This window comes from Ptychodera flava, chromosome 9 (assembly GCF_041260155.1).
Source record: "Ptychodera flava strain L36383 chromosome 9, AS_Pfla_20210202, whole genome shotgun sequence".
Classification (NCBI taxonomy): domain Eukaryota; kingdom Metazoa; phylum Hemichordata; class Enteropneusta; family Ptychoderidae; genus Ptychodera; species Ptychodera flava.
Window position 1 is genome coordinate 13,638,674 of NC_091936.1, and position 11,738 is coordinate 13,650,411.

At 39.7% G+C, this 11,738-nt stretch overlaps 1 protein-coding gene and 1 pseudogene across 3 annotated transcripts; one reads left to right on the top strand and one right to left on the bottom strand.

Moving 5' to 3' along the window:
* Nucleotides 1–7,634, top strand: LOC139140056 (uncharacterized). Of its 3 annotated transcripts, none has more exons than XM_070709060.1 (4): nucleotides 1–160; nucleotides 780–909; nucleotides 4,761–4,895; nucleotides 6,060–7,634. In XM_070709060.1, the coding sequence occupies exons 2-4, from the start codon at nucleotides 794–796 to the stop codon at nucleotides 6,436–6,438; spliced, it is 630 nt and encodes a 209-aa protein (XP_070565161.1). In that variant the 5' UTR covers nucleotides 1–160; nucleotides 780–793; the 3' UTR covers nucleotides 6,439–7,634. The 3 variants fall into 3 exon arrangements, with proteins under 3 accessions (XP_070565161.1, XP_070565162.1, XP_070565163.1); XM_070709061.1 differs by having other exon boundaries at nucleotides 38–160; nucleotides 708–909; XM_070709062.1 differs by having other exon boundaries at nucleotides 42–160; nucleotides 756–909.
* A 2,036-nt stretch (nucleotides 7,635–9,670) lies between these two features.
* LOC139141090 (alpha-amylase-like) lies at nucleotides 9,671–11,294 on the bottom strand (annotated as a pseudogene).
* Nucleotides 11,295–11,738: the final 444 nt, after the last annotated feature.

Sequence of the window (11,738 nt, forward strand, 5' to 3'; positions counted from 1 at the left end):
AGAGGATGCCTCAGATAGTAAACAGGATGTTACACGGCCTTTGTCTATTCTTTGAAATAAACAATTTAGAAACTTGTCGTAAACACTTGGGGTGTACTGGTGTTCATATTCAGAAAGTGTCCGTAGCCTTTGTAAAAGAAGTGTATCGCTACATTCCTAGGTAAGTTTTCTGACTTATATGCTGTCACCAGTCAATCAGAAATTAGCTGAAAACATTCGTCCAAACTACAATGGAGAGCTAAATGGTAAGCGTCCAGATATATGATAGGGTCCCGTGGTCAAGGCCAGGTTTTGAGGTACGACTCGTTTAACCACGGTCCCTCAGTGGAGGATTGACACTTCAGAATCTGTTTAGTTTTGATACCCGTGTCAAAACTACGGAGACGAAGACTGACCATCGGCACGTAGCAGTCGTGCGTACCGGTTCCCCTACGTGGCCATTCATGCCATAAGGCCTTCGCAACGAGCCGATGACCTTTGACGGAATACCATCGATGTTTGATTGTATTTGTAGAATTTTCCAAGGCGAACCCGTAGCGTCCTCTGAGACCATAGCAGGGACTAGGCACTTGGACAGACCTCTGTACTTAAAAAGTTTGGTTTAGAGCGTTTATGATCATTCTTAAAGCTCTGAAACGCAACCTTGAAAGTTGGGAAGGGGAGGGGCGGAACATTAGTCAACGATACATTTTGTGTTATCGTTACAGGTGCAGAACTCAAGAAGGTCTCCATCTTCTTCTTTTTTCTTCTGACAGTGAATTTGTCATTTGATTTTCCAGTCACCTCTTCAAAGATGGCGCTCGTTGGATCCCTGTGGTTGTACATTTCAGTGATTGTGTTTTCGCAAGCAGTGACCGTGAAGGCTTGTAGTCGTTCCGATAACAAGGACAGTGAAGAGGAAAACGAAGGGTGATTATATGTTATATCCGTTTCTGGATTCACAAAATGAAGTTGGGGTACTGAAATTTGTTCTTTGAAAATTCCTCGAGATTTTCTCTTGCATAAAGTCATTTGGAGACTATAGCTTCACAATGATAGAGAACAGAGGCCAAAATATTTTGTCGAAAAACAGAGTTTTTAAAGCCCCACTAGCGGTGTGAGAATAATTGTGATTAACTACAGGCTGAAACTGAATACGCAATTTTGATAGAGATTACACTGCGATTAATGTGTGCTCACTCATTAAATCGCAGCCCCATGTGGAAAAGCAAAAACCATGGATACGGTGCATATCTGAACTGAAATCTTCACATAAACTGCACAGAGTAGTCCAATGTAATGCATTTGGCTGAATATTTTCAACTGTGACATTGTATGTTCTGTTTCTTTTGTATTCAGTAAAAACCCATACCCCTTCAGAGGGTAGAATTCAGAGAGAACCGGGAGGTCAACAAATTTCAAGAGTTACAGTCACTGGGGCTTTAAAGTGTGAATTCGATAGGAACACATTACCGAGTATGGTATAATATCTAAAACGCACATTTCAAGAAACAGTCCATGTAAATGGTAGAAAAAAGATCCGTTTCCCAATGTATGTTTTTTGTATTGTCCAATGGTCGGAGTAAAAATTTAAATACGAATACTACTTTTGTGACAAGGCGTGAAAGGATTGCTTCCTCGCTTAAAATAGAAGATATAATTGACGACCAGAACAGTTAAATAAAATAAGATATGAACTGAATATGCTCACGTGTTTTACAACAGGTTAATTAATAGTAGTACGCTTCACAGAACAATGAGATATATGTTATCACTATATGTAGCAGGCTTTTTTAAACTTCGCACAGTACTCTCAGAGTTTAATCACTAATTACAAAACTTTTTAATATGCAAATGAGCTGTCAATTAACTTGACACTGCTCAATGCTTTATGAGACAATTAGATATCCATCAGATCAATGTTTGTAGCACGTTTATTTTATTTAATGCAGTAATTTTAGAGTAATGTCACTTATTACAAAGTTCATTAAATATGCAAATAAACCCTACATTAACTTGACACTGTTCAATGATTCATAGCACAATTAAATATTTATCAAATCAATATCTGTAGCACGTTTCACCAAATTTTAGTGCCGAAATTTCAGAGTTATATACCTAATTACAAAGTTAATTAAATATGCAGATAAGCCCTTAATTAACTTTATACTACTAAATGCTTTACAACACAGTAAGATATCTGTCGTATCAGTATGTGCAGCAGTTTTCATCACATTTGATGCAGTTATTTCGGAGTTATATGACTAATTATAAGACTTCATGGAATATGCAAATGAGCTAATTATTAAATTGACACTGCTCAATGCTTCTCAGTACAATTGGATATTTATCAGATCCACATCTGTAGCAAGTTTCATCAAATTTAACGCTGTAATTTTGGAGTAATATCACTAATTACAAAGTTCATTAAATATGCAAATGAACCCTTAATTAATTTCACACTACTTAATGCTTTACACTACAGTTAGATATCAGTCGGATCAGTATCTGCAGCAGATTTCATCACATTTGGTGCAGTTATTTTGCAGTTATATCACTAATTACTAAACTTCATAAAATATGCAAATGACCTATTTGTTAACTTGACACTGCCAAATGCTTCTCAGTACTATTAGATATTTATCAAAACAATATCTGTACCCAATTTCACTGACTTGGGTGCCGTAATTTCAGAGTTATATACCTAATTACAAAGTTCATTAAATATGCAAATGAACCCTTAATTAATTTCACACTACTTAATGCTTTACACTACAGTTAGATATCAGTCGGATAAGTATCTGCAGCAGATTTCATCACATTTGGTGAAGTTATATCGGAGTTATATGACTAATTACAAACCTTCATAAAATATGCAAATGAGCTATTTATTAACTTGACACTGCCTAATGCTTCTAAGTATAATTAGATATATATCAGATCAATATTTGTTGCAAGTATCATAAAGTTTGGTGCAGGAATGTCAGAGTTATCTCACTAATAACAAAAGTTCATTAAATATGCAAATGAGAAGATAATTGACATGACACTCACAGTATCATCATAATGTTCTTAGATTGTCATCTGTGACAAGTTTCATGAAATTTTGTGCAGTATTTCTTGATATATGTCTACACTGTCATTACCGTCTCCATAGGGAAACCATTGTATGGAAAAAAAACGATATTGCATAACTTCATTAATATGCAAGCCACACTAACTAAAATCTAATCAGTTCTTGCAAGTAGCACATGGTACCTGTGTACCAAATCTGACTTGAATTCGTTCAGGCGTTTTTGAGTTATCGTGTAAACAGACAGACAGACAGACAGACAGACACACACACACACCAACACACACACACACACACACATTCGGACAGACAGACAGACATCGCTATGACAATAGCCCACGTGTTTACACACGTGAGCTAAAATAAGGATAAAGTGGAGCACTACGTCAGTGAGTAAACATCAGGGTAGAGTAACTGTGATAGGTGCAACTGATCGTAGTATAGGCCTAATCACGGTCCCTCAGTAATCGTTTCGTTCTCATTCTGGAATGTTATGTTTGGTTCCACGGTTGTTTTGCAAGCACACCAAATATTGACATGGTGCCCCCTTTAGGACCTAACATAATCACCTAGCCAAAGCGACGATTAGAGACAATCGGAATTTTTCTTTATACTACACCCAATAAAGTCAGGACAGAGTCAGTGCAAACCATTGTTCTGTATCGACACGGTACATCCGGCCTTTGCTCGCGTGATATAACCATAGGGAACCCACACATCTGGTTGTTGTTGTTGTTTGTATTGTTGTTAATGTGTTGTTGTTGTTGACCAATGAAATTCGACGAACATAACTGTTGTGTTGTTGTTAATGTTTCAAACATAACGTAGATGTCATAAGAAACTCTACAAGAACACTATCATTACTTGGCCCGACATCTGGTTGTTGTTTGTATATTGTTGTTTATGTTTATTAGTCGTGTTGTTGTTGTTGTTATTGTTGTTGTTGACCAATAAAATTCGACGAACATAACTGTTGTGTTGTTGTTCCTAATGTTTCAAACGTAACGTAGATGTCATAAGAAACGCTACAAGGACACTACCATTACTTGGCCCGATACAACTCTCTGCTGACGTGCACTCTCTTCATACACTGCACTTGAGCGTACGTTAGCAGAGAGTTGTATCGGGCCAAGTAATGGTAGTGTCCTTGTAGCGTTTCTTATGACATCTACGTTACGTTTGAAACATTAACAACAACAACACAACAGTTATGTTCGTCGAATTTTATTGGTCAACAACAACAACATCACATAAACAACAATACAAACAACAACAACAACCAGATGTCTGGGTTCCCTATGATATAACTTCAGCAGTCGCGTCCCCTGCCCATTTCTACCGCTGGCTGCGCTGCTCACGAAAATAGGTAAGGTAGGGCTATTGCAAGCATGGCTGTAATTGGTCAATAGTAACGAGCGCAGTGATTGCATTAAAGTTATTTCCCACACAGAGCTATCTTTGAGCTCAGATCTCGTTTGCAGAACCAAGTATTCTTTGTCGAAATTGAATGAAAAACATCTATGATCGTACTCTGGTTATAAGCCAAAGCAACTTTACTTGAGCAGCGCAGCCAGTGGTAGAAATGGGGCGGGGAACCAGACTAATTCAGCACTGGATTATTTCCACGATTCTAAGCAGCAAAACTTGTTTATACTCATCAAGCCTACATAGAATAACACCACATTGTTATGTATGCTTCATATCATAGGCCCAGCATTCCCAGCTGTTGCGGTGACTTTCTGAAAAGAGTGGCTGATGTGAATCCAAAGCTATCAGAAGATGGATCAGTCAGCTATACCCAATGTGTGTTTAATCGAGACAGCGGGTGTTTGGCGTGTGATAGGTGAGAAGTACCTTTGAAATCTCTCCATCACGCTAATATGCGAAATTATGTCATAGTGATAATATAGGGTGTGTGCACAGGGTACACAGGCTTGTTGTTTATTTGTGTTTGTTTGTTTGTTTGTTTGTGTGTATGTTTGTGTTTGTTTATTTGTTATTTTTAATAAATAACAGCGAAAAGCTGTTTTGTTAATATTTGTCAATAAAGAGCAGTTTATTTGTTTATTTGTTTATTTATTTATTTATTTATTTATTTGTTTGTTTGTTTGTTGAAACATTAACAACAACAACACAACAGTTGATACGTTTTTCCGATGGTTAGGGTTAGGTTAGGCTTAAGTTAGGGTTAGGGTTAGGGTTAGGGTTAGGCTTAAGTTAGGGTTAGAGTTAGGGTTAGGCTTATTCACTCCCACTATATATGGAGACAAGGGGAGCATAGGTGTGGTAAGTACAGGACATGATGCTGCCACAAACCCAATATTTCAATTGTCCGGCATTTATTTGGTGTGTTTTTCTTGACTTGAAAATACGAAGTTGGAATCCCACTTGCTCCCCTTGTCTCCATATATAGAGGGAGTGAATAAGCCTAACCCTAACCCTAACTTAACCCTAACCCTAACCCTAACCCTAACCCTAACTTAAGCCTAACCCTAACCCTAACCATCGGAAATACGTATCAACAAACAAGCAAACAAATAAATAAATAAATAAACAAACAAACAAATAAACAAATAAACTGCTCTTTATTGACAAATATTAACAAAACAGCTTTTCGCTGTTATTTTATTAAAAATAACAAATAAACAAACACAAACATACACACAAACAAACAAACAAACAAACACAAATAAACAACAAGCCTGTGTACCCTGTGGTATGTGGAGGATTTTTGAAAAAAGCAATGAGGAAAAAGCATTAGAGGTTCTGTGTAGGTTTGATTAACATTCATTGTCTCGAAAAATCCATGCCTTGTTTATAGATTGTACATTTATGCTAATCGAGAAAAAAATGTCAGATCACAGAGTTTCAAGTCATTAATTATACTGACTTCGAAAATCAAGTAACTTTGCCAGAATTGAAACGCCACGGCAAACTTAGCCCATGCTATTTGCATACAAGAAAAATGCATATGATTTTTTTTGTGTGTACCTCCCATATTTTGTAGCCCGACTGGCTCGTCCCATTGCTGCACCATGGCCAATAGCATCAAAGATGACACGCATTACAGTGGGCCAGTGCCCCGTGGGGAGTATCTTATGAGTCAGGTGACCCATCATCCAATGCATGCCATTGACTGGATTAAGTTGCTGCCGAAGAAAATCGGCGAGGAAGACTACTGGTCCTACAGTACGCCAAACGAGATTGGTCGTTCGTATATGTCGCTACATCCGGGTTGTCTGGCAAGGGCATCGGTCACGGTTGACACCTGCGCAGAGGACTCGCAGAATGACGGCGATTGTTGGGAGCGAACCCGTGTTGTCATACAGGGCGGTTCAATTATTCACAACGGTGTACTGTACTCTGGCAAACTGCGAGTTGTGTGAGCAAAACATGATCCGAGGAATTTGGCAAGTTAACTTTTTTCAGAGGCAAAAACGCATGTCGAGATTTTCTTTTATTAATTCAGTAGAGGCCCTACAAGAAACGAACTACAAATCAGCTTCAGACACATCCAAATCACGGTAGAGTAAAGGTCTGTGGAATACATCGAGAATGAATTTTTTTCGAAAGCACCTTCAACTAGATTCTAGCCTGTTGTCAAATCGATCAGCAATCATTCATCCCTCACATAACCATGAATAGCGGAATGACTGTCACTGTGATGTGTAGCGAATGGCACACTAACCACTTATCACCCAGACCTATACGATAAAAAGTACTAGTATATTTCCTAATTTCATATGGATAAGAATATTATTCCATATGACGTAGCGTAAAGTGGTGATAATTACTCATTATACACAAATCATATTAATCAATACGAAACTCCTATTTTTAAAACCAGTTTCCGAGCCTCGGCTCATTCTTTCACTGTACGCGTAGGGGATTCGATCTCCGATGATGATGACGATGATGATGATTTGAAATGCGCCCATGTGACTTAATATAACGCGCGGTCTTTTAAATCTGGAATGTAAGAGTCGACCTGATGCGCTGAAAACCTGCTGATTTCTCGACTTTTCATCGGTAAGAGGTAAAAATGTTTGAGTATGATTGAGAAGGACCAATGTGCTTTGACCCTACGTCGAATTTTACCGATTTCGATGCTTGCTAGGTGCATTTTTGGCGATTGAAAAAAAAGTGTGTGGCAATGAAGTGACACCCCTTGGGTAATGTTAGGCTGTATTGAATTTGCAACGCACATGTATAGTTAGGCAGCAACGCACATGTATAGTTAGGCTGTATTGAATTTGCAACGCACATGTATAGTTAGGCTGTGTTGAAATTTGCAGCGCATACTTTGTTCTTTTCTGCAAATAGTATCAACAACGACAACAACAATAACAACAACAACAATAACAACAAATTTACTGAGTCCAAATATATTTTTATTTATCTTCATTTTTAAATATTTAATCATCATCATCATCATCGTCATCATCGGAGATCGAATCCCCTATGGTCACTGAAATGGACACAGTCTCTCGATGTTGCTTTTATAATCAGGCTATAAACAGTTACGCGCACCAGTGTCTATTGTATGGTTAAAATAAAACAAAGTTATTTCCAGTAAACTGCAGCACCGTGACAAGTAGTGTGTTCAGTTGCTTATAAGAAAGAACGTCGTGTGGCGAGATAAACAGTCGTATATTTGGAAAGAATGCCAAGTTTATAATACTTAGCAGTGTTTATGTGAAAACGATGACGTCATCAATACACCAATTAGAATTCGGGTTATCATTTACAGTGATAAGTGTAGAACGTACATATATATGTCATACCTAATATTAAGATACAATGCTCCTCGGGGACAAATATTCGAACTGTCAAATTTTCCAAATACCTTTCCGGTCTACCACTTTTGAGAAATCATTTCAATGCTCTTATACTTTCATCGTCTTAGTTAAAAAAAATATTTTCCATAGCAATGAGTCAATGGAGAAATGGCGGCCATTTTGGATTTCAAATATGTCAGGTAATCTGTTTCTTTAGTACCAAACTCCAATATTTTTGTGCTTTATTTGGTGCGAATGGTTAAAAGTTTTATTCAGGAAAGTTTTAGCAAAAGTTATAAATCTGTCACCTTCGAGGCGCTTACTGCGGGTATGACAATATCTTGATTTATTGCCTTGGTTATTAAAACCACTCACCAAAACGCGGTTATGTGAGCAAGATCTAGGTTGCCTATGCCTATATTTTTGACGACTGTAAATATAGTTCACACGGTAACTACCTGTTGCATTTAAGTCTGGCATTCCTGTTGGGATGCACTGCCTAAAACCTCCCAATTTCCACAGTATCCGCTTGTTGTTCTCAGCGTTGGAAGTTGCTAAATGAGAGCAGTTTGTCTGTTATTAGCTGTTATACTTCAAGGTAGTATGCGCCTCAAAGGTGAAAGACTTAAACTTTTGCTCAAATTTTCTCAAGTAATCTTTCAACCATTCTCTTTCAAAACCAAGAATAAAAACTGCGGGTCGCCATTCAAATTTTGGTACCATACTAGAAAGACAAATTACCCAGGATTTACCAATATTTGAAATTCAAAATGGCCGCCATCCCCATCTTAACTCTATGGGGGGAGAAACATTTTCAAAAAATAAAACGATGTAAAGTTTTGTTTTTACACCAAGAGCTTTAAAATAAACCCCACAAGTGGTAGATCAGAAAAGAATTGTTCAAGTTTGAAAGTCCAAATATCTGTCCCCGTGGCGCATTCTACCCTAAAGTTAATGACGTTTTCGTTATTGCTTCTGGAAAGACACGCGTTTTCTTATTCTTCTCCCTAAAATGTGTTGAAATACAAAGTATAGACCTCGCCAGCACGATGCTTTGTGTACATTGTATCCTGTTGTTGTCGACAAACGAATTCTGGTCCGGACTGACATTCAGCTGCCAACAGAAGCAAATCAATATAGCCGACATCAAGATTGTGTTGACAAGCGAAACGCCGAATGACTTCGACTGATTTTGGAGGAAAACAGGGAAATGAGTGGACAAAAAACCCTGTTTAAACTCTTGAAAATATATCAAAAGCAGAAGACAATTGGGCTATGAGTTGCAGAGAGGGGTAACAAATACTTTGCTCGAAAAGGTAATCTCGGCCAACACGTCGACTGACTGCACCAAGTACCATGTAAAAGATAGATTTGCTGCTACTATGTGGTTTGGAAAGTTTCGGAATAGAGTCCCACAGCAACGAAAGTGCAACGGAAACGAACGAAACACACACACATATATACACACACACGCACGAAAAAACAACCAACCTATGGTTCGCTATGGTTCGCTTCTGTCCGCGTTCACTCACCATTTTAACTCGGTACTTCTCATTGCGTGGCGTCAACCAGAAGAATGATTATGTGTAGCCCTGCGTACAGGTCTGTGTGTTCCCGGCGTTTATACGGCCTCCACCACATAACGCTAATATCTATAACGCCGCGAACACACAGACCTCAATCTGATTAAAATCAGATGTAGAGTACGGCGACGTCTCTGTACTTGCTAGTGAGAGGCGACAGCAAGAGAAAACCGCGCAAGTACAGAGACGTCGCCGTACTCTACATCTGATTTTAATCAGATTGACACAGACCTGTACGCAGGGCTAGATGATATGCAGGAAATATATAACAACGGACAGTTTGTCAAGTCTTCAGATTATTGTTTATTAATGGAATGCACATGAACATGTTTATCGCGTTTGCATCGATTGAACAGAGTTTTCTCCATTTGAATTTAAACAGTGGCTTCAACGTGAATAGCGACAACCGGGTCGCCATTGCTCGGAATATTGATATTAGCATTACCGTTGCCGGAGACCTAGCCCTACGAGTATGGCGAGAGTGTCCGGCTTTGGCTACGCCGCCTCCCACCTCCAAAACGCGGTTATGTGGGAGGCGGCGTAGCCAAAGCCGGACACTCTCGCCATACTCGTAGGGCTACCGGAGACCGTAACGATGTGAGGGGTGCCGTTCTGTTGTACGTCAGTGCACGATCTTGAACTAGAGTTGTAGTCGGCCACAATCAGATTGCAGTAGCTGCCATCGGGCAAACCTGTGTTGATTGAGGCATTCATAGTCCAGCTGTCTCCGTTTATAGCAATGAACGCCTTGTTACCACGAGAGAAAGCTATCTGGTTACCGCCATTATCCCACCAGTTGTCAACTCCAGTGCCGAAGGCAGCCCTACGGAACCAAACCATTGCAGCGATCTGTCGCCATTGGTGTTCGCACACCCATTCACCAAAGCAGACGACATCTTTGGTCGATCCATCTGGATGGGAAGGCGGGCCTGCTTCAGTATCCGTGAAATAGTAGCTGCTCATCACGCGAGGAATGCCGTAATCGTGTGCCAGCATGAATTCTACTGCCATCTTATCTTGTATTCTTTTGATCGTTCGTGAGTAAGGATTTCACCGCCTCCTCCATGGCCACGCTGGTTGTCATGGTTGTCGATGAAAGCAAGTGCATCGTTACGTGGCAGTAAACCCCATGGTTCACCCCAGTTCGCCCACAGGCGTACGGAATGTTTCCTAGATCGTCGTCGGATGGGAAATGACTGACGTGACACTGTACTGTGAGGCCGAAGGCCGAACCTCTGTATAAGAATACAGTACCGAGGTTCGGCCTTCGGCCTCACAGTACAGTGTCAGTCATTTCCCATCCGACGACGATCTAGGAAACATTCCGTACGCCTGTGAGTTCGCCAACCATCTCAATTGGTTATAACCCAAGAAGCAGTTGCGCAACTCCAGACCGTAATTGAACTCAGTCACTCGTCCAAGGTGTGTGTAATCAGTAGCTTTGATTGGCTCTCCACCCTGATCGATGACTTCTTGTACGATAAACGGCCTGCTTCCACTCGGGAATGTAGGTGTTATCAGATTGTTAAATCGGTTGTAGATGGCTTCCAAGTAACTGGGCCACATATGTTTACATGAATCCACGCGGAAACCAGCCACACCGATGTTTATCATGTCGTTGGCAAAGTCAACTACTCTGTCACGTACGTAGTTGTCGGACAACTTCAAATCGACAAGGTCGAGCAGACGACAGTTGCGGACCTCCCATGCGTTGTTGTAGTTAACAATATCTCGGTCGCAGATATCGTCATTGAAATGCCAGTGTGAATACGGTACAGCTGGAAAATCACGGGCAGAGTTTCTGGTATCGTATGCGTTGCCTGCAGTACCAACTCCGTTCACTGTAAGACATGTACAAAAATCAACTTTTTTTTCTGTCATCCGCAAAATTGTTAATTCCTCTTTCAATTTCATATGTTTCACACTCGACTCAACGCGATACTCACATAAATTAATTTAACGTTTCTTTTCAGTACGGTCCATTCGCATTTCCATGGCATGCATTCTTTGCCCCCAAACTTCCAAGGATTTTCGGTCAACTTCATGTGAATAACTGTTTTCATAAGTCACCGTTTCCTGATTTTAACCATTTTTCGACCATCCACCCCCAAGTTATAATGGTCAACCCTGTATTGCCTATACCCAATGCCTATAGGCCCTAAATATACATAAATACCAACATAGAGAAAGAGGAATAGATAGACACGTGCATAAGCTTGCATGTCCACTTACATACATACATACATACATACATACATACATACATACATACATACATACATACATACATACATACATACGTTACATTGCGTTGGAGAGATGTTA